This window comes from Pinus tabuliformis, chromosome 3_1 (assembly GCF_031772625.1).
Source record: "Pinus tabuliformis cultivar Carrire ecotype Pingquan chromosome 3_1, CPIR1, whole genome shotgun sequence".
NCBI lineage: Eukaryota > Viridiplantae > Streptophyta > Pinopsida > Pinales > Pinaceae > Pinus > Pinus tabuliformis.
In genome coordinates this window covers 25,207,511-25,231,556 of record NC_142301.1, presented here as the reverse complement: position 1 = coordinate 25,231,556, position 24,046 = coordinate 25,207,511, and the positions used below count along the sequence as shown (strand labels likewise).

General features: G+C 38.1%; 1 protein-coding gene across 1 annotated transcript in view; it reads left to right on the top strand.

Annotated features, from left to right (window-relative positions):
• LOC149185586 (putative aldo-keto reductase 4) overlaps positions 1-15,955 on the top strand; it is a 29,554-nt gene extending 13,599 nt beyond the window's left edge. The window contains exons 3-5 of the mRNA XM_089410733.1: positions 14,686-14,858; positions 14,952-15,054; positions 15,392-15,955. Coding sequence (XP_089266859.1) covers positions 14,686-14,858; positions 14,952-15,054; positions 15,392-15,733 — 618 coding nt within the window. The 3' untranslated portion in view covers positions 15,734-15,955. The remainder of the gene's footprint in view (positions 1-14,685; positions 14,859-14,951; positions 15,055-15,391) is intronic.
• Positions 15,956-24,046: the final 8,091 nt, after the last annotated feature.

Sequence of the window (24,046 nt, the reverse complement as noted above, 5' to 3'; positions counted from 1 at the left end):
AGGTGGTTTAGGCGGGTGATTGAGTTCCAATAAAAAGGAACCGGTGGAAAAAGAGCCTTAATCGGTAGAGGTTGAAAATTTGACTCTTTGAGAGTTAAATACTTGGGACAGATGTGTTTATGCATTTTTATGCATACTATGGGTATGTGCGGGGGTAACCCTGCATCATAGTGGTATCAGAGCAGAATTGAAGTTGAAACAATTGGTTAAAACAGAGCAAAGAAATTCTATGAGAAAGAATTGAGAACAAAATATGTGTTAAGGTGTTTATGCAGGCAAGAGGAAGGATCAGATTCTAATCTGACAGAAGAAGGCACACAGAGGTGATGTGTAGCAAAACTTGCAGATGCAAGAGACAAAGGACAATCCATCCAAAGCACAAGTGGAATGATGAAACAAGATCATGTTGGGATCTTGAAGGAGAGGTAATATGTTATGTTTTGTTTTAAATTGGGAATGTGTGTTTCTATACTAATGCACATAGGTGACAACAAGAGAAGTTGTGAGAGGAGAACCATATGTGTTCTTGAAGACAGAGTAAGGAAAACACTCTGAAGGAGAAGTGGCAGTGAACCTGAAGAATCCAACAAGAGATTGGATAAAGAGGATAGCTGAAGTGTTCTCAAGAGAGAGTGAGAGATTGCAGAAGCCTAGAAGGAGCAAAGGTGTTGCTTGGAAGGAGGTTCCAGATAGAGGACCCGTGCTTACCAAAAGACTGAGTGAGGAGAGCTTAGTGAGGTAAGATTGTAGTGAGGAGGACTAGCTGTTGCAGAGGCTTGTTGCAGATAAGTGAGGAGCTCATGAAGAAAGAGGAGAAGAAGAAGACTACTGATAGTCATAGCAGAGGTTCAGAGAGAAGCCACAACAAAGGGTATGAGAAGAAGAATGCCAAAGCAGATGGCAAGAGGATGAGTCAAGAGGAAATTGACAAGGGATTGCAGAGTTAAAAGAATAACTCGATGCATTAAGGAGAATACTTGACGAAAGCCAGAGACTAGGTTGGGTCTTGAGGAAGAAGCCAGTAAAATGGCATGAGATACAGAGAAGGCTACAACAAAAGCAAGTAAAGTGGCTGATGGGAAAACTCAAAGAAGTTGAGTTGGAAATGGAAGAGTACATTTGTGAACCAGAACAGGGAGAAATTCTGGGAGAAAGTGAAGATGAAGACTTGAAGATTGAAACTTCAAGTGAGACCAAAAGGTCTGATGATTTTAGATCTGGCAATTTGTGTATGTTTTCAAGTGAAACATGTGAAGGACAATTTGCTGATATTGTCATAAAGGAGAAGGAAGACAAGCAGAATCTAAGTTCTGTTCTGGAAGAAGATGAGATAGATAGGTCTCATATACAGTTGGGGAAAGATATCAAGCAACCAAGTGAAGGGCTTGAGGAGATTGAAGATGAGACCATCGAAAAAATTTTAAGTCATATGAAGAACTTGGAACAACAAGGAGATATGATGGCTGAGGCATCCGTGAGACCACAGAGTCTTATATTTTAAAAAATGATAGTTTGTGTATGATGGCAGATATTGCTGGAGAAAAACAACCTTTTGAAGATATTTTTAGAAGAGATGAAGATCTAGAAATAAAAGGTGACAAAGAAAACTTTTCAGAAGAGGAGGAATTTGACTGCATACAGAAGAAAAATTCTATGGATGAGTCTAAAGAAGCTGTCATAGAGATGAAGAATCAGGATCTTATTCTGATGAAGAATGAAGGAATACTGTCTCAGAAAGGTAATCAAATAAGTTTGATTAATGTTATTGATGAAAACCAAATGCAATAGAATGTTAATGCAGATGGTGAGACAAGGATAACTCTGGGAGAAGAGTTACAGAGGGACAACAAGACAAAATGCACTGAAGAAAAGGAGACTATGTTAGATGAAAACATAGTAAAGGATCATCAATTCACCATGATGATAGACATAGTGGAAATATCCATGGAAGCTGTTGAGACAGTCAGAAGAAGAGAAGGACATCTACTGAAAGATGTTAAGGAAGAAGAAGACTATGCAAAAGACTTAGCAAAGGGAAAAAGGACATCTGATGATTTATTAGTAACAAAGGAAGGTATGGAGAATTATGTGAAATTTCCAAAATCTACTCCAATTGAAATTATTGAGTTATATAGAAAATTAGATTTTCAAAGAAGGGAGTTGGAAAAACAGAGAATAGATGCTCAAGAGAGATTGCTGAAAAAGGAAAACAAAAACATTGTCATGAATGACAATCATAAGAAAAAGGAGATGGATAAGAAAGTTCAATAGATTGACACTACAAAGGAAGGAGTTCACTACAATGAACAAGAGCAGGAAGACACCATTAGGACAGATGATGTGGAAGAGAGACTAATGGACAGTCTCATGAATTCTTTTGAGAGTTCAAATCAGCATGCTGATGTGCTGACAGAGGAGAAAGAAACAGAGAAACAAACTGCGTTGTTGCCAAAGGAAAATAAGGCACAGAAGCCTTATGTTTTTTATTTTAACAATTGTGTTGTGAACGCAGGTTTAGTTGCAAATGCTAGAGGAAATTTGGCACAGATGAGCAGCCAATTAAAGATGAGAGAAGAAAATTCTGTGAATGAATTCAATCCATGGAACAAAGATGTTAAATTGCTGGAGAGAGTGCTGGATAGTCATGATTCAGTCATGAAAGAGGGTAAGGATGATAGGAGGTAGCAAACAAAGTCAAAATCAGCATAAGAGTCAATATAGAAGTCAGCATAACAAGAATAACAGAACAAGAAGAAGAACATCAGATTGAAGAACTAGTGGACAACAGCAACAACCTGAAGCAAAGAGAAAGAGGTAGAAGTAAGAAGTAGAATATGGACCAGTCCAAAGATGTACTGGAGACAGAGATTGAAGAAATGTGGCAACTGATGATGAAGCAGTCCAAATGGATGAAAATGGTAGCAGCAGGAAGTATGATCAATCAGAGTTTGAATCTGATTGACAAAAAGAAGAAAAGGGAGCAAAAGACAGCAAAAGTGCAGCAGCAGCAAAGGAACAAGACAGTTAGACAGTTACAAAACAAAGTATGGGATCCAGGAAGACAAAGATCAGAAGACACATGATTAGGAGATCATGAATATTTTCTACTTTGGGAGTCTGATGCAGGAGCATTCAACCCAAGAGAAAATCATTGTAATTAAGTAGACATAGGGGGTTATGTATTTTTAGGAAGTTGGATTTCTAAGTGATAAATTAATGTAATATTAGGCTTTTAAGTGAATTAATTAGATGTGGGAGATATCTTGTAAATACTCTCGAATAAGAGGGACATAATTCTGAAGAACGCATAGAGGAGCAAAATGATTAAGAGGAATCATAAATGGGTCATTGAATCCAATTGAGGAAGCAGAGTGAAGCTCTGGAGAGTTAGAGAAGTGAGGATTCGCTTAGGAGTTAAGCTCAGAGAAGTTGAGCAGTGGAAGCAGAAGAATGAACCCTTTGAAGAAACCTGAAGAAGAACCCAAACCATGGAGAAACGCTGAAGAAAACAACGTAAATTCTAAGTAAAAGGAACGAGCGGAGGAGCGAAGAGTGATGCACAGGAACCATTAGATCTAGGAGATCAACGGCTGGGATCGAATCGGAACTAGAAAATCGCATCGCAATCACCCAAAGGGAGAAATGGACTTTGGCTCAAAGAAAGTGCGATAAGCGATTTGTTAGCGGACCCAAACCATTATCAAACGCAACTGATAATCTTATCGGATCCGAAATACATATCGGATCGGAGGTTTAAGGCGGAAGAGTCAAGCGCAAGGATTAAGCGAGACGCCGATAGCGATAAAGCGCCAATCGGCGATCGGCGATCGGAGGTGTCGGTAATCGGAGGTCGGGCGATCGGAGCAACGCTGTAGAATGGTCAGAAGGCACAGACCCTATGGATCTATAGTGGCAAGTGAATAAATTTGAGATCGGATAGAGGTGTTCAGAGCGGGTTTTTTGTGTATTTCTATATTGCGTTAAAGTTATATATTAATGTTTCGATAGTCACATATCGGAGGAGAAGGGGCGATGAATGCATATATGTAATATGACCGTGGAGCACCTAATTGTGATTAGCAATAAAGGTGAACCTCGAAAGACGTGCAGAGGCCGTACTAAGGCGGAAAGGTATGTTTGCGGGCATTTCCCTTTGTAAAAGGGTTTTAAGGAAAATAGCGCCGATAAAGAAGATTATGCGTTAAATATATATTAACCAAAGGTTAAGAGAGAAGGTTATATATATGCGGGCTTAAGGGGTTATATAAAGGTTTCCCGATAAGTGAGAATTAATGGGGGGCTTTAACGAAGGTTTAAATAAAGGTTGTGAAGAGGTAGAAACTCCCGATAGGAGGTTTAGGCGGGGTGATTGAGTTCCAATAAAAAGGAACTAGTGGAAAAAGGGCCTTAACCGGTAGAGGTTGAAAATTTGACTCCTTTGAGAGTTAAATACCTGGGACAAATGTGTTTATGCATTTTTACGCATACTGTGGGTATGTGCGGGGGTAACCCTGCATCACATGCACTTTTTGCTTCTACTTTTTCCTTCATTGCAACTTCTGCTTCTTCTTGTCATGAATGGCTTATTGATTCTAGAGCATCTTATCATATGGTTAAGGATAAAGCCATTTTTTCTACACTTAATGATTATAACACCAAACAAACATTTGTTGGGAATGATATATTTCTTAGTGTTGTAGGATCGAAACATTTCAAGTAGATAATGGCCACTTCAATGATGTATTATATATTTCAAGTATTTCCTGCAACCTTTTATCAATTTATCAAATCACTCATTCAAGTAATGGTAAAACATTAGAGTTTTCATCTCACCTAGTTGTAACTTAACGATTTGAAAGATCATAAGCATGTCCTTGCTACTGGAATAGTTAATGATATTACCAAGTTGTACAAGTTTGACAACTTTGGATCATTACCTTTTTCTCTTAGTTTCTATTGCTCACAGCAATGACTTGAGAAAATTTTGGCATAAGCGATTTGATCATTTATACTGTTGTTCATTATAGTGATTGTAATCAAAATATGGTGATTGGTCTTCCTCTCATTTGTCGCAGAGAAGATGTTTGTGTTGGATGTGTTTTTGTGAAACATAATTGGGACAGTTTTGACAAACATGTCTCTTCGCACACTTCACCCCTTTTGTAATTTGTTCAGAGGGATTTGTGTGGTCCACTTTCTTCTCCTTCCTTCTCTAGATTCAAACATTTCTTAGATTTCATTGATGACTTCTCCAAATGAAATTGGGTTTACTTATTGATACTTAATATTGAAGTTTTTGACTTGTTTTTCCTACATGTTCGTTATAGAAAAACAATATGGACATAAACTACAAAGATTAAGAATAGATAATAGAGTTGAATATGTCAACAACAAATTCACAACTTACTACACTACACGAGACATTCAAATGTAACATATTGTTCCATATATATCACACCAAAATGGTGTTGCTAAGAAAGCATGTGAGGAAACTATGGAGGAAGGGACCCATGATAAGATTTTAATCCCTGAGAATCATAAAATAAAATAATATTAAATCTAGCCCTAATGGGTAACCCAGTTGGTTGAAGCCCCCTCTTCCAAGTCATTGGTTCTCTGTCATGAGGAGTGAGCTCAATTCTCCTTGGTTCCATCAAGGTTAGGCTCCCTATGGTAGATTTGACTGGGTAGGAGTTTGACCCATCTAGGGATGTTACGAAAAAAATGGCATTGTTGAAAAAAGAATGATATGTTAAAAGAAGTGGCTAACTGTATGATTCAATCTAAGGGAGTAAGTCTCATTATTTGGTGGAAGAAATCAACTGTGCAAATTACATAGCAAATCCCACTCCCGCAAAGGATCTTAAAAAAATATCACAAATAAAGTATGGAGTAACATTAATTAAAATTTTAGTCACTTCTATATCTCTGGTAGTGTAGCATGGACTCACATTCCTAATGAGAAAAGAAAAGCTTTATATTCTAAAAGTGAGAAGTGAATTTTTGTTGGATATTTTGAAGATATAAAAAGTTATAGACTTCTTCAACCTCAATCTAATGAAATAATCTTTAGAATATATGTTAGATTTGATGAAAATATCTTGACTTGTGAGCCTAATTCAACAGTTGTGACCTCATAAAGTTGCAAACTATCTTAAGTGTTTGTGCCACCTTCTATTCTTATTTTGATTTCTTCTTCAAATGATGATAATGAGGATGAAAATCTACCTCTTCCTACTCACCTTCATCAAGATGAGTCCATCAAACATGAACATGCACTAGAACCACAACTTCCCCAAAGGGTTTATTCAACATGAGAAGTAGCTAGTGACCTTGTTGGTGATCCTATAGATTGACATCATACTTGTTCATAGTTCTAGTAAACCTCCTCTCTTTTGGCTCAAGTTTTAGAGACTCATGATCTAGAAATATTTGCAGAGGCTTAAGGCCATCCAAATTGGGAAATAATAATGCATGAAAAATATCATTCCTTGATGATGAATGATAATAGGGAGCTTATACCTCTTGCAAAAGGAAGAAAACTTTTCAGATACAAAAGGGTGTATAAAACTAAGTATGCATCAAATGGAAGTGTTGAAAGACATAAGGCTCGGTTAGTTGCTAAAGGATTCTCTCAAGTTGAAGGAATTGACTATAATGAAACCTTTGCCCCAGTTACCATAGTGAATTCCATCTACCTAGTTTAAACACTTGATGTCTCACATAGATGGGAAGTCCATCAAATGGATGTGATCCAGATTTATGCAGGAATGAAATGAAATACAGATTCAAAAAGAAACACAGAGCTACAGCGAAAACTGAACTTCGTTTCATTAATAATAAATACTGAAAATTGTTTACATGTAGAATGGAAATAAACTAGCTCGGGTGATGGTAACTTATCTTTGAGAAGAGAAGTGGTGATTGATTACATGCCTTCTAAATTGTGTTACAATGAGGCTTGAAAGCCTTTTTATTATTGAGAAATAACGGAAAACCCTAAACATCCAAAAACCTAACCCTAGGAGATGAAGCACTTAAAGTTTGTGGGCCCCGTTGGGGTTAGTTGGTACATCAAATTCCTGGGTTGTAACTTTGGCATACGATCTATGTTTGACGTGTACGATACCTCGTTAAAAATATCTATCTGAGGACTACAAATTTTTACTGCAAACGTATTTTAGAAGTCATGGATTTGCCCCTTTTTCAAAAAAATGTTGTTTAGGGCCTCAAAATGGCTCTGGAAGTTTAGGACCTGAAAAAATGCCAAAAATAGTAAATTATGCTATAATTAAGGAAAACAAAAGAAACAATGTTCAGGGTCTAAGAGGAATAGGCGGATGGCCACAAATATCCACCTGGATCAGTCCTCCCCCCTTAGGAAGCAATGGTCCCCATTGTGTTGGGTGTGGAGCTTGGTTATCTTCTTTATTTAGAGGTATCGCCGCATTGGACCCCAATATGTAATGGGGCGGTAACGCCGCCAGGGGGTGACGACAATTTTTATGAGCCCCCCCAGCGGGGATTCTGAGGCAATGCCCCCAAAGCTAAAAATAGATGTAAAATTGCCTTGTAAAATATTGTAATTTCATAGTCAATTTGAGTCATTCATTAGGCGGATGATCTGACTATAGAAGTTATGTTTAATTTAGGGTTTTTTTCCCTAGAAGGAAACCCCTCACTATATATGAGGGAATTGTATTGCAGCTATACACGTGTATTCTGAGCGAGAAAGAGAGAGGAGATTGTGTGAGAGCGAAGAGGAAATTATAGTGGATTTGTTGTAGGTTGTATCTCTTCATTTTGTTGGATAATATAAAGGAAGGACTGACTATTTCTCCATGGATGTAGCCCAAATTGGGTGAACCACACATATCTGTGACTCTCTTTTTTTATGCTTTTTCTGTGTTTATGTTTCTGCTATATTTTATGTGTTCCATTTCTCTTTAATATAAATTTTCTAGCACATTGCATTGAGGGCCTCCATGAGATGGGGAAACTTCTGCTAAACTTGTTCCCTGGTGAGCCACTTGCCCTGGTGTAGGAATTGGCCAACTTTGAAAACTCGATATAGTTGGAGCCTCTGTTTGCAAATTTTCTTGATCTATGTGTCCATGATCTAATTAGTTGTGGCTGTTCAAAGCAGTATGGATTGAGTTGTGCTGGTGTAAACTACTCAGCAATGTCTGATGTGTCCAACAATGGTGGAAAGTATGGTCAAAGGCGGTCCACATTGAATACGGGTGCAAGCCAAGGAATGTGGGGATGTTGAGCTCAAAAGCATTGTCTCCCACAGCCTTAGTGATGGTGTAAGGCCTGTATCAGAGTGGTTGAAGCTTCCAGTGGGCTCCAACAAGGCATCATTTTTGCAGATGTAACCAAACTTTGTTACCCACCTAAAATATATGTGGCACCTGATGCTAATCATGCCATTGTTTGTACTTGGCATTAGCTTTCTCCAAGATGTCATGAACCTACTAGCGGATGTGTTGAATGTGCTTAATAAACCTAGTGGCTTTAGCAGCTTCATACTGAACATGGGAAGATTCTTCCTATGTAGTTGCAAAGGGCAGTGCAACATCAAGGCGACATAATGGTTGAAATCTGAGACCCACTTCAAATGGGCTATGGCTAGTCGAGCTATGGAGAGCTCTGTTATAGTTGTGTTGCACAGAAGGAAGACTCTCATCCCATGTTTGTCGATGCTTGGAGTTGTACATGTGTAGTATGTGCATGATTATCATGTTGACGACCTCTATCTAACCATTAGTCTAGAGGTGGAATGTAGTCGACTTAGTGAGCTTGGTGTCTAACAATGACCAAAGGCTTGACCATAATGTGCTTAGGTACTGTTATCCCAATCTAATACTATGGTCTGCAGGACCTCAAAATGTACCCACACTCATTCAATGAAGAGTTTGCCAGTGGCTTCCACTATGATACTCTTCTTGGAGGCAACCAATATGGCCATCTTAGAAAATCTATCGACGACCATAAATACACAGTCGTTGCCATGCTTGGTAGAAGGAAGGTCAGATATATAGTCCATGGAGATGGATTCCCAGGGCCGACTAGGAGTAGGTAGAGGAGTATACAAAACTTTCTTCTTAATGGTTGGCTTGGTGATGGCATATGTAGTGCAGGATTTGATGTATTTTACAACATCTTGTCAGAGATTTGGCCAATAAAAATACTTTTGTAGTATGGCCATAGTTCTCTCCATACCAAAGTGTCCTGCGACCCGACTATAGTGCACCTCCCAAATAAGCTTGGCACGCTCGCTTGAAGGAACACAAAAGTGGCCTAGGTAGGATAATAATGCATCCTGGAGGTGGAAGTCTGGAAGTTGTTCTCCATCCTCTAGCATTTGGTATGTGGTGGCAAACTTTGGATCATGTTTGTCTAGTTGTGGTTATTCAGAGGTCTCGTGGCCACAAGAGTTGAGAACAGTGGTTAGTGCTGCAATCGGGGGACAACTAAGAAATGAAATTGTTGCAGATATGTGGACCACTTTTGATGGTGATCGTTTTGTAACTTCCCTTGTGTCTGTATAAACTGAAGCAGTCAATGATATGTGTGAATGACCATCTCCCTCCCTAGAATGTAATGTTTTCTTTATCGACAAGCCTGCATGATGGAATACATCTCTTTATTGTAGGTGTGGTATTTTGAATTGTATCGGAAAGTGTCTCACTGTGATAGGCCACAGGATGCCCTTGTTGGGTGAGAACTACACCAATAGCATAGTCGGAGATGTATGTCTCAATTTCAAATGGTTGTTGTCGGTCTGGCAATGTGAGTACTAGTGCAAAGCAAAGGTGGTGCTTCAACTCAATGAACGCCTTCTAATAGGACTAGGACCAAAAAAGCTTTACTTTCACTCCACCCTTGGTAACTTGACTCAAAGGCCAAGTGATATGATAGAATCCCATCATGAAACTCCGATAAACATTGGTAAGGCCCAAAAAGCTATGAAACGTTGTTAGAGTGGTCAGGGTTGGCCAATCCTGAATGAATTGGATCTTAGCCAGATCCACATGCACGCCTTTCTCATCAATTATGTAATTCAAATATTGGACCTGTCACATGCCAAAGATGCATTTCTCCAAGTTGGCACATAGTTTGTGCTTCCGTAGGGTTTGAAGGACTTGCCAAATGTGTTGCAAGTGCTCTTCCTAACTCTTGTTGAAGATGAGGATGTCATCCAGATATACAACCACGAACGAGTTGGTGAAGGGACACAAGATGTCATTCATCAGCCTCATAAAAGTTGCAGGGCCATTTGTCAACCCAAAAGGCATGACAAACCAATCAAAAAGGCCCTCCTTGAATTTGAAGGCAATCTTCCACACATCTATGGGTTCTATTGGAACTTGGTGATAACCAAACTTCAAATTGATCTTTTTGAAGTACTTGGCCCCCTGGAGTTGTCAAGAAGGTCATCAAACTATGGGATTGGATACCTGTTCCTGACAGTGATTTTATTTAGTGCCTGATAGTCAATGCAGAGTCTCCAAGTCTCATCCTTCTTCTATACAAGTACAATCAAGCTCCCACAAGGTGAGGAACTTGGACGGATGTGCCTATTTTGCAGCGACTCTTGGATTTTCCACTTGATATCTTCATTTTTCAGAATAGAGGGGCAATATATCGACTCATTGGGTAGAGGTGCTCCGAGGGTCAAATCAATCAAATGCTTGACATGACAGTGCAAAGGTACCCTTGTGGGTGAAGAGAAGATGTCCCTATATTCTTCCATGACTTGGGCCATCTACTTTTGCTGCGTGGAGGAACCCTTCTCAGGGGCCATGGATGTGGACACAATCTTCCCCTTATTTTGAGAGTGAATCAGAAAGAAAACAAATTTCTCAGTCTCAGAGATGATCTTGTTGTATTGCTTAGCAAAGATCAAAGAAATGGTGGTAGGCGGAGCTACCTCTGGTACCTTGTATAGCTTATTTCCCAAAGTTATAATAATAGTGCGAGGCTTGGACTCTTATACATCATGACACTCCCACAAGTATAGTTGGCCTAATCATACATCACAAACTTCAAGAGGAGCAACATCACACAATACCTCATCCATGAAGAGCTTGATGTTTTAGGATAGGTGACACTGCTTGCTGATGCAGAGATCTTTCCCTTGGTGGAGCCATCTGATGGTTTACGATTGCAGATGTGGTTTTGTCTTTAGGCTCAACCGCTTCATGACCTCAACTGAGATGAGGTTATTTTGGCTTCTACTATCGAAAATGAACTGCAGTGGAGAACCTTTCACCAACATATGTGAGTGGAAGAGACGCTCCCCCTCCTCTAGATCTTCGTGCTCAATCTTCTGGATCTTGGTGGTGGCAATGGTGGTGTTAGGCTCTGCATCGATAATCTGCCTCTCCTTGTCGGGTTCCGACTTAGAGTTGGAACATGCATCTGACTCTGAAGCTTTTAGCTCGACCACCAGTGACTACTTGGCAACACTCATTTGTGTTATTAGTGGGGCTCTTATGGAACTCACACCACTTTCCTGTGTCCTTCTTTGTCTTCGCGGTGTTGTTCTTTGCTTGCAGCTTCAATGGGTTGTCTTAGGTCGCCCCACCTTGGCCCTGTCCTTTGTTCTGCAGTTTGGGGTGTCTTTTCCTTGCTTTGGATACGCAGATCCAAAGTCTCGCTTCTTTTGTTTAAATTTGTGCTTGATCTTGATGGCATATCAGTATGCAGCGCCAAGCGAGGAGATGTCCAGGAACTCCATCTCATCCTAGATGTATTTGTGTAGACAACTGTAGTATTCGAGTACTAGATGTCGCTTGAAATCCTTGATACCCAACTACGTGTGAAGGGTATGAAAAATATTTGTAACTTTGACATGTCGTGGTCCCTTCCCTGCTACAGTGTGATTCATTTTTTGTACTTATCTTCATGGCTCCCGACAGGGTAATATTGTTCCTTGACAGTGTCTCGGAAAGAATTCCAAGTAGGTGTGGCTAAAAATAGTGAGGGTTTTGTCTCATCCCTCTACTCACAGTAGGTTTTTGACTAGTCCTTGACATGGGGGGACGACCTTGAGGAGTGCAAAAGTAAGTTTTTCCCTATTGGAAAAATTATGGACCGAAAAATATTTTTCCAATAGATTCAACCATTTATCTACAGCAAGTGCATTTATCTAGCCTTCAAATATAGGAATGTCAAAGTTAACTTGTACCTTGAAGGGGGTGGCGCCTCTTAGGTGGTTGTCAGATGAAGATGTTTCTCCCACTAATACCCGCAAAAGAATTTGTAAAAAATTATCCATCATCTCGTTCATTTGTCGCTCGAGGGCTTCTTCGGCCATGGGAGGTCGTCAGGGAGGCCAGTCTTGCAAAGGTTCAACTAGTTCAAGTCCTAACTCCTTATACCCCGACCACATTGGGGACATACATAGAAAAAGAGAAGATCTCTCTGATACCACTGATCGCTCTGATACCACTGATCGATATTTATGCAGGAACAAAATGAAATACAAATTCAAACAGAAACATAGAGTTATAGCGAAAAATAAACTTCAATTCATTAATAATAAATATTGAAAAGTGTTTACATGCAGAATGAAAATAAACTAGCTCGGAACGATGGTAGCTTATCTCTGAGAAGAAATGTGGCGGCTACTTGCCTTCTGAACTATGTTACAATGAGGCTCAAAGGACTTTTTATTATTGAGAAACAAGGGAAAACCCTAAACATCCAAAAACCTAACTCTAGGAGATGAAGCGTCAAAAGTTTGTGGGTCCCATTGGGGTTAGTTGGTACATCAACTTCCTAGGGTCGTAACTTTGGCATACGATCTCCATTTGACATGTATGATACCTCATTAGAAATATTTGTCCAAGGAAACCCAATGTCTATACCAAGAAAGTAGGAAGCCATGTCATAATCATTATTCTTTATGTTGATGACCTTATTTGTACTAGTAGTGACCCAAAGCTTTTAACCCATGTGACATCAACTCTTAAGGAAAAGTTTGAAATGAAAGATTTAGGGTATTTGTATTATTTTCTTGGCCTCCAAGTATTGCAAACCAATGAAGGATCTTTTCTTTCCCAGTCTGCATGGGCATTTGACCACCTTCATCTTTTTCAATTGGGAGATTGTAAACTAGCCCCTTCTCCCTTTTAGTTTCTAGTCAAAATTGTTGCAATCTATACTACACCCGAAGCTGATGCCACTCTCTTATGTTTGAATCCTATTGGTCTTGATATTTCCTTTATTGTTGGTCTTGTTTCCTATTATATGCAAACACCCCATGAAAGTCACTGGAAAGTAGCAAAAAAGATGCTTTGGTATATCTGGGGTGTAGTTTTGTTTGGGATACATTAGAGTTTAGGAGGGACTCCTTTGTTGGTTGGTTTCATTGATTCGGATTGGGATAATGGTCTTGATGAACAAAATTCTATTGCAATTTATGTTGTCAGTCTAGGTTTTGAACTTGTCACTTGGACTCGTAAAAAGAAACAAACTATTAATCTTTCTTCAACAAAAGCAAAGTACCAAGCAATAGTTAATGAAATCCAAAAGTCTTGTGACTTTCACAAATCCTTGCAAAGTTTGGATTCCAGTAGTAGCATCCAACCAACCTCTGGTGTGACAATCAAAGTGCCATTAAGCTCGCTCAAGATCCAATTCAATGTAAGCATAGCAAACACATTGAGCTACAAATGTACTTCATCAAAATGCTTATCCATGATTGAGTTATTGAAGTGCTCTTTTTCCCAATAGATGATCAAGTTGTAGACATTTTCACAAAGTGTCTTATAGAAGTGAAATTTTCTAAACTTCAATCTATGTTAGGATTTCAGAAAGTTGTCTTTAAGTAGAGATGGACTCTAATTCATCGTCCTTTTTCCTGTGTCATCTTTATAAATCCTTCAATCCTATGGACCTTATGAATAATTTAATGCACAATAATAATAAGGAAATCGCAATGTCACTGATCAGTCACCACCACATGTCAATCTAAGTATCATTCTCGCTAAAAATAAAGTTGTTAAAAACAAAAAATACTAGAAATAGAAAATAATCCCAAATGAGAAAATATATTTAATAGATGAAAAAAATAATCATACATAAACCTAATTATGTATGAATAAAACTTTAAATCCACATTTACGCCAGCAAAAAGGTTTGTTCTTTCTTAACATTTGTTTTGTCTTAACATTTGATACATCCTAAATTAAAATAAATCTGAACTGATTTTCATTAACTCTATAGTTATTAAATTAAATTTATCTTATATATTATTAAAAATACATATTAAAACCCGAACCGTACATTCATTTTTGTTAATATTATTATTTTTAATAAATATTATATTAACATACTTATGATGCAACATTACAATCAATCATTTGTAAAAATCTCCCTCTCCTCTTGCCATAACAACAAATGATTACACGAAGTTGAAATTCTTTTAGGAAAGGTGTTAGGCAACGATACTTCGCTTTCGCTTCCGAAAACTACACAATTGAAAACATGAACCATGATCAGATCTATATGTTTATAGCAAGTTGGTCACTCATAATCACTTGTATATGAATTCTTCATTAATGTATTTTTTTCTTGGTTGTACTCTTTCAATTTCCAATTTTTTTATGCCAATTTATATGGCTAACTATCTTTGTTGCCATGCTCTGTCTGGGTATCAACTTTCAAATACAGATTGGAGAGCTGAAGAAATTAGTTGAAGAAGGGAAAATAAAGTACATCGGACTTTCGGAGGCGTCCGCATCGACAATTAGAAGGGCTCATGCTGTTCATCCTATAACAGCAGTTCAGATAGAGTGGTCTTTGTGGACTAGGGATGTAGAGGACGAAATTATTCCCACTTGCAGGTATCAGAGGCTTCGGAGTTAGGATATTCCATGTGGCCATTGGCATTGTCTTACAAATTACAAACTGATAATTGATATTCATTTTTATTACAGGGAGCTTGGCATTGGAATTGTGCCATATTGCCCTCTAGGCCAGGGTTTCTTTTGTGCTGGAGCAAAGTTAGTTGAGAATTTAGCAGATAATGATTTCAGAAAGGTATTGTGGATAACCTTTTTTTTGCTGGTACATTCTATTATAAATAGTTGTAATTCTTTGATAGATACTTAACAGGGGTTTCCTATGTTATGAAGATGAATTACATTTTTATCATTAACATTATGAATTCTACTTGTTTCTGCTCTTTCTTCTGTTATTTGAAATACTTTTTAAAATGTTGTCATTGACATATTATTTGAAAAGTTGGAAAATACGTTATCCTTCATTTAGCCTTTCTATTTCTTCATACTTTTTTCTTCTTTCTGGATGACTAGGTCATGGATCAAATTGGCCACATATCTTTGATTTTGTTAACACATTTTCTGTTTTGTTGCAGGACCTACCCAGGTTAAGAGCAGAAAATCTTGAAAAGAACAAGGTTCTGTTTGAAAGGATATGTGAAATAGCTAGCAGGAAAGGGTGCTCCCCCTCCCAATTGGCACTTGCTTGGGTTCAACATCAGGGAAATGATGTGGTGCCAATACCTGGAACAACCAAAGTGAAAAACCTGGAAGAGAACATAGGTGCTCTTTTTGTTGAGCTTACAGCGGTGGAGATGAAGGAATTAGAAGATTTGGTGTCGTCAGTTGGTGTCTTTGGAGATCGGTTTTTTGACATGGATTTTACATGGCTCAACTCAGAAACGCCCCCTTTGTCATCATGGGAAGCATCAGTGTAATGCTTTTTAACATATGAAAATGAAATCTGTCCAATGTAGGTGTTTTTACTACTAAAAATAAATAGATATGGAGATGCTATTTATGTCTTTTTAGAAAAGTATTGACATAATATCTACCTCTTTGTATTTTAAAGAAAAACTTATTGCATGGCCAGTTATATTTCCTTCTGGAGATGATCTTTATATTTTAAAGAAATATTCTTAGATGGTTGGGATACCACATTTACTAGTTTTATTATTCTTCAAAATATATTTTTTCAATTTTGGTTTTAAGTTGATTAATGAAATTATATTATAAAATTCGTATATAATATGGTAACATGTAGAAATATATATTCAAGTTAGGTTCAGGAGATATTATTTAATTATAAATTATCTTGTTACTTTTGAGATAATTGCAAAGAAATGTGGTAATAATAAAACTCTTTTTTATTGTTTTGTTGACTTTAGAAAATATTTTGAAACCATTTTTAGAACAAAGAAGAGGCTAGAAGAGATGATGGTTCCTCTCAAGTTGAGGGTTGTTGTGACAAAGTTGTATGAAAATGTTAATGCCAAGCTTAGGACAATTGAGCGTTGGTCGGGAATTAAATGCAATATTAGAGTCAAGCAAAGGTGTCCTTAATCACCTACCATTTTTTGCTTATACATTGATAAGTTAGAAGATTGTTTGGAAGATGTAGGTTGTGTTGGCCCCACGCTCTCTATTATGGTCATAACTCTTCTCTTTTATGTTGACATTATTGTTTTTTGGGCAAGGAATCATTATGATCTATAAGAATGCAAAAACACTCGTGGATCAAATTACAAGATCAAAAAACCTTATATAAAAGATATCAAAAAATTGAAGAATAAAGAAAATACTTCATTTCTCGAGGAAAAAGATTGTACATCAACCTAATTTGTAGTAGAAATGGAAGCTTCCAGCAATAGCTAGATGAAAAACCTTACAATGTAGCAAATAAGGATGTTATGTAAGCTTAATATGTCCAAGATTTATTTATTGGAGTTCTAACACCCCCCATAAGAAAAACATAGGGAGGAAATAAAGAAAAAAATAATGGGTCCTCGCAATGAGGCTTGCTTAGATATGCATGTACAACCTCTCATAAGAGGAGAAAAAGAGAAAACCCCATAGGGAAAAACTCCTCGCCCCTTCAACCTGTAAATATCCCTTAGCCAAAAGATGTGCCTTATGTTTCTCAATATAGTCATCTGCAACATATTTGGTTCTATAGAACCACTTTCAACAGAACAAATTTCACCCCTTTGGAAGAGGAACAAGATTCCAAGTATGATTCTTCATTAAAGAAGAATACTCATCTATCATTGTAGCTTCCCACTCAGTTATTGCAACAACATCATAAAGTTAGAAATTCAACCATAAACCATAAAGATAGTAGAGATCGCAATGCACAAAGAGAACAAAAGATTTACCCAACAACCTTTTTCTTAAAGAAATTCTTAGTTCAACAAGAGATGCATCTAATGTTGCTAGTCAACTATGAAATCAAATTGATCAAGTTATGGTTGAACTTGGTCCACAACCCTCAAGTAAAGTCAAGTCAAAACTTTAGCCTTCTCAGATCTACCTAGAATTTCAACATACCCAGAATATGCTGCCCAGAATTTTGGCCCTGCAACTCAACCCTACAATTTTGGCCTTGTAGCTCGACCCTGCAACATTGACCCTACAATTCATCCTTGCAACTTCGACCTGCCATAAAACATTTCCAGAATTCACATGTGTGAGGTCTAGAGAGAGAAATGCGAGCTAGGGGGAGAGAGAGAGACATCTCCTTCCTACTTGTCCTTCTTTTCCTTTGCTTGGATGCCCATAAGATGTCTTTCTTGTGTGAGGTCAAATGGTGTCTCTGAGGAGGAGGTTGAATGCCTTTATATATTGTTCTACATTTGTGAATGGGCGTGTCTCTTCACTATGGCCGACTTGACTATTTTCGAGCAAAAATTCAAATTTTGAAATTCTCTTTTAAATCCGACATGGACATGCCTTACAATAATTATTTCAAGGGATAAATAATCAAAATTACATGAAGAACATGTCTTACAAGTTATTTAGACATTACAATGGTTAAAATATAAATTATAAAGACTAATTGTAGCTACAAATTTAACACTCAAGAGGTGATGTTTCCCTTAAAGCTTTCCCCTTAGGAAAGGGATCTTGGTGTTGTTTTTCAATAGTGTACCCTACACACTTCCCATCAGTACGAGAAAATTTTGGAAGACATGAAACCAAAATTTGAGTAAACATCCATTGCAAATATCTATAATTTAGATGGCCAGATATTCATGCCAAAGCCTACTCAAAGAATCAGCATGAGTTATAAAAATAGAAGTTGAGGAAGGCTAAATGCTGACAAAATTTTATAATATAGAGGCATGATCAAACTATCCAATGACAACAAAAACTATTTGATCAAGTATTTATTAAATATTTACCTGATTTGGAGAAAAATCCACTGTTTTCCCATCACGAGAATGATAGATTTGATAGGTAGATAATAAATTTGTAGAGTTCTCAAGAACTAGGAACACATTGTTAATGCACCCACTGGTCAACTACATAATACATGACCCCAAAACCTCAAGTTAAGTAGATTCATTGACTACAATTTGTGAAATGTTGTTGTGGGACGTAGAAGGAAGTAAATCTTAACAAGAATTCATGTGATGTGATCGCCCTAAATCAAGTATCCAATGATCAGTAGATCTACCTAGATCTCGGGTTGATATATGGATGTCCTTTTCCTATTGGGATATTATGCTTCTTCATGGTATCATCTAAGACTTGCAACTTTTCCCAACTTTTTGCATCGATATTCACAAATTTGCCATAAAAGGTACATGTTTCATCTGTATTTGTCTTCTTCTTTTTATGTTTCTTCTTTGCCTTGGAGGAGGATCCATCTTTCTTGGAAGCTGGACGTGGAGACTTAGTATTATGTTGAGGCTTGGAAGGAGATTTGTTGGGCCCTACTTTTGTACATATTTTTCACAATTTATTTCACTATTTTTACTGTCATTTACCCTACTCTACCCTTTTTGTACCCTCAAACCACTCCACACTAGCTAACCCACACTACTTTACAATGGAGGTAAGATTTGTTGCTAAGTGCTATTTTTCGTATGCCTTTAATTGGTTTGAGTAGATGTGTTGACGGTTTTGGACTCGCCAACATTCAGGGGATCACCCCGGTATGAAGTCCCAACTAGACCTCACATCTTTTGGTGTGGGAGCCCCATCCAGTATGATCCCGGTTGCCATTGCCTTAAGGATTTGCCGCAACTCTTGCTTGTTAGCACGGGAGAGTGGTCTGCTTTGTCTTCGAGAAGTGAGGTTCATGTGCCTAGTGAGTGTAAGTGTCACTTGTGTCAATGGTTCTTTCACTGTAAAGGGAGAGGGTGAAAGTGAGTCCCAAGTTGGTTGGGATGTAATCCCAACTCGGCTAGGAACACACAACACAACAAGAAATGCACAGCTTCCAAAGGAGCAGTCCACATGGATGCGACAATCATAACATACAAGGTAAGATAACATGTACAACACTCAACGGATGAGTTCAAACGAGTGCAACTGTTGTTACATCAAGCTTCATGTGAAAGGTTTGTCTGATGTCCGGGAGAGTAGTCTACACGGGCGTGACAACGTTAACAACATATATAACACATTTCCATTAATAGATTATGTATTACAACAAGTGAAATAGTTCAGATGTAGAACACAGGTTAAAAGAAACATGCATTACAAGTGTTAAAGATTTGTCTTACAACAGATACAATACATGTGTGAAAATGTGCTCGCCTATTAGCAGGCTTCTGAATTAAGCGAAAGTTCTAAGACACATCGTTACACCATACGTCACTAACCCCGAGTGTGGGATGTTGGAGCCACTACTTACTCCTAAAAGAAAATATTACAGACTCTCTTGGCTGTTGGAAATAATACTAAGAGGGGGCGGGGGTGAATCAATATTATCAGATCAATAAAACTTTTCATTTCCATACTTAGATACATATACGCTACTTCATTCAAGGGAACCCGCGTGTATATGCAACTGTGTCTAATGCAACTAGCGTATATCCAAAATACTTATGATTCAGTTAATCCATTAAATGTTGATCTTTAGTTAGTGCATCAAAACTTCATTAACCATATGAACAGTAAGCAGGTGCAATAAAACAGAACAGATCATCACACACAAGAAGCACACATGAACACCATGATATAAGGTGGAAACCCAATGTGGGTGAAAACCACCTGCTGCAAGTCGTCTCTATCTTCTTTCAATAAGATACTTCGTTTTACAGTGTTTTGTACTGGTGTAGTCCTTTACCAGTACGCAGGCTTCTACCTGTAGAGGGCTACAACCCTCTCTCGTTTTCCAGACTCTCCTGGATGGGAGCTACAACCCCCTTAGCTCTTGTACTAGCTGATCCATTTACTAGTACGTAGGTGCCTGCCTACTGAATGCTCCAATCTTCACTCGTTCTCCAGCTGCTACCAGAAGGGAGCTACTACCCCCTTTGCTCTTGTACTAGCTGATGTACTAGTACGTAGGCGCCGACCTACAATCTCCTTTCACCCTCCAGGGACCACATTTCATACATTTTCAGACTGGATACTCCTGAAGCACAACACTATAATCTGAAGGCCACGTTTCATCAAATTTTCATACTGGACCCATAAATATCATTGAAGCACAAAACAATCAATACTAGCATCATCAATCTCTGAATCACTGAAACACTGAAACCCTGTCAACAACACAGTCACCAGAACATAGAGCAGACAACAAAACTCTGTAATAACAATCAGACCCACCTGCAACTTCAAACATCAAACTTCAAAATGTATACGCTACTACGATGAATCAAACCCACGTACATACGCGCTTTCACCAAAGCCAACCCGCATACAGATATATAAATATTTCTTATAACTTTGCAGATGTACTAGACATCAGTCATACTCATAACATTTATAGAACATTACATGCGTCAGTATGCAGATCTAGAATAAGCATAATCAACCATATAAATATAGTTCATTTCAAACCATTTGATCCTGATTTCTCCTTAGATCTTTGTTCTCCATCAACCGGTGAGATCCCTCCTTAGCTCAGATCAAGCAATGCATCATCAACCCATAACTTGCATACTGGATCTCATCCTTCATCAGATATTCAAGCCTTTTCAATTGCACTTGCCTAATGATCTTCTTCTCCTTTTATAGTCTAAGGCCTTGCTCAATACCATGGTCCAAAACCATAACAAGCCAATACCATGGACCCAATACTTGGGTTCAACACATCTGATGAGATACTATGGTCCAAAACCATATGTTCAAATACCAAGGACTAACTACCACGGACCAAAAGTAAGTTCGCCAATATATACGTGCTCTTCCTTGCATTAAAGTGAGTGTATACGCATACACACCTTTGTAACGTCTAACCCGTGTGTATACGCGGCTTCGCTTCAGTGAACCTGCGTATATATATTCTCTCTTCATTCTTGTAGTCTGATCATCAAATCCTTGCTGCTGACCTGCTGCACTATGATTTGTCATCTATGTGATTTGCCATCAAGGACAACATTTGTCTCATAATGCCAACAATCTCCCCCTTTGGACTTGATGGCAAAGCTAACTTGTCACACTTAGAACTATCATCTGATTCCTTTGAGCTTGTCCTGCATTTCTTGCATTCAATCACATCTGATATCTCTTCTGAAGATTCATCTAGTTATAACTAAGTGAGATGTTCTTCTATGAGTTGGTTGCCATCAAGTACAACACATGCATCATAATGCCAACAATCTCCCCCTTTGGACTTGATGGCAACAATCTCACATTTGATATCTCTTCTGAAGATTCATCTAGTTATAACTAAGTGAGATGTTCTTCTATGAGTTGGTTGCCATCAAGTACAACACATGCATCATAATGCCAACAATCTCCCCCTTTGACATCAAGGGCAAAGGGTGGACCAAGATATTCACTTTTTGTGATAAACATCCCGCTGACCATTCTCCCCCTGAGTACCTGCTGAAATTTCTGAATGAGCTCCCCCTTTATATATGCCAAGGTGTACCAATCTGACCATGCTCCCTCTGAGTACATGCTAAAGTATCTGCTCTGCTGAAGTGTGTTGTTCATGCTCCCCATGACTGTAAGCAAGGTCTGCAAAAAATATGTTCTACAAGAAAGAACATGACTCTATACATAAGTGACCTTCCTAGCACCAAGGACTCATACATACACCCATCTCCCAACCAAGTGGAGATATACCAAAAGTTTATATATGATAACATAAGAGAATAACATCATTCATCCCAGGCATAGTGGGGAAACCAAAATAGGCCGTTACATGACCTTGATAGAAAGAAGATATACATGACATAGAGACGAAATATCAAGACTATGTAAGTCACCAATAACTACTATTAGCAGCATCAGTCAATCACTGTACAGATCAACAACCATGTTCTCCATCTGTTCTCCTTTCTCCAGCTGATCCACCAGATGGTCTCTGACAGACCCATGTCAGACTGTCTTTCCCCAAGGTCTGTCCCTACTGATATCCTCCAAATTATCATATACGCGACTGTATCCACAGAAAAAGGCATATATACACGGATACTACTCATAGAACTCGCGTACAACCACTTCCAGATCAACAACCTGTAAATGTCCTGTAGAGTATAATTCATGAACCTATAACAAAGTATGTCTGCATCAATTCATCCCTTTGAACATAATTCTGCATATGTAATACAGAGTGATTCACATTATATCATGTGTGAAACCACCATAGCCATTTCATCAACATCAAGATCTACATGATTCAAGTATCATTACTTGGGAACATCTGCATCAAACATACGTAAGTATCAACCTATCATCATATAGATAAGAACACATCATCATGTCTCCAACAAAGCAACTTTGAGTAATCATCCATGTATCAACACTATGTATCTTGAGCTCAAGCTCATTTGACAAAACTTCTTGATATCATCAACAGCAACAATCCTTATCCTTACGAGTGCCTGCATCATAACTGTATTATATGATCTTTATGCATATGACAACAGTAGCATATGAGTGTCCCATTACCAAGTACTTTATACTTCTCCTTATCCTTATGAAGATCACCATGTAAGCACCATATATGCATCATCAAAGAATCAACCACAAATCTGGATTAAACATCAACTATGTAACCCCAAGAATCATATGAGATGGACAACTCATAACCATATCATAGCAAGATATATCATTTGGCCATACAAGCATCATCACCAAGGACTACTAACCATAATGCCAACAATGCATTATTAAAAGTATATGCTCCCCCTGAACCTGTGCCATCTGTTCACTGTCAGATCTGATCATGCATATATCAGCAAGAAGTATCAAGGCATCATCATCATTAATCTAGGATCAAAACACTTTAAACATCTTACAAGTGTCAAGGCATTTCCACATTTCATCAGCAGATTGTAACTATTATCAACCAGAGCAAATAATAGACTGAATCATATCAGACCCTTTTTCTGAACCTGTCCCTACTACTTTTCTCAAATTGACATATACGCGACTGTGCAGTGTATAACTCGCGTATATACGCGACTTCCCTTTATGAAACTTGCGTATGAGATTCAGGACACTGAAGTTTTATACTTTCAGCTCCCTCTGAGTCTGTTATGTCTGTATGTTGTACTGTGCCGCATCTTCCTGACTGTACTTCCTTTTTCTTCCATATCTTCAAGTGTGATGATGTTTTCTCTTTTTGGTGTGATGTCCATACTTTGTTCCTGCATTCCTTTGCTGTATGTCCAAGCTTGTTACATGCATAACATCTTACATGTTTCATATTCCTCCTGTAGCAATCAACAGCTTTGTGACCAAACATATTGCAAGAAAAACAATATCCATTAAAGTACCTGGAATGTGTTGATCTTTCTGTGTGATGATCTTGAACCATTCTTCTTCTACATCTGGCTGCAACATGTCCAAGATTATGACATTCATAACATTCAATATTATTCATCTGAGTAAATGGCCGACTATTACTTCCATAGTTAGGAGTAAAAGATTTTCTTTGAAGAATCTCTTTCCTTGATTGTTGATGGGGTTGACCTTTGGTCATTTTAGATTTCTCTTTAGAGTTCCTTGCCTCACCTTGTGAACTAGATTCACCTTCAACAGATTCATGGAAACCAAGACTAGTCTTGATAGCAGGAGACCTTTGACTACTAAGAATATCATCCAAGGCTTTAGTACTA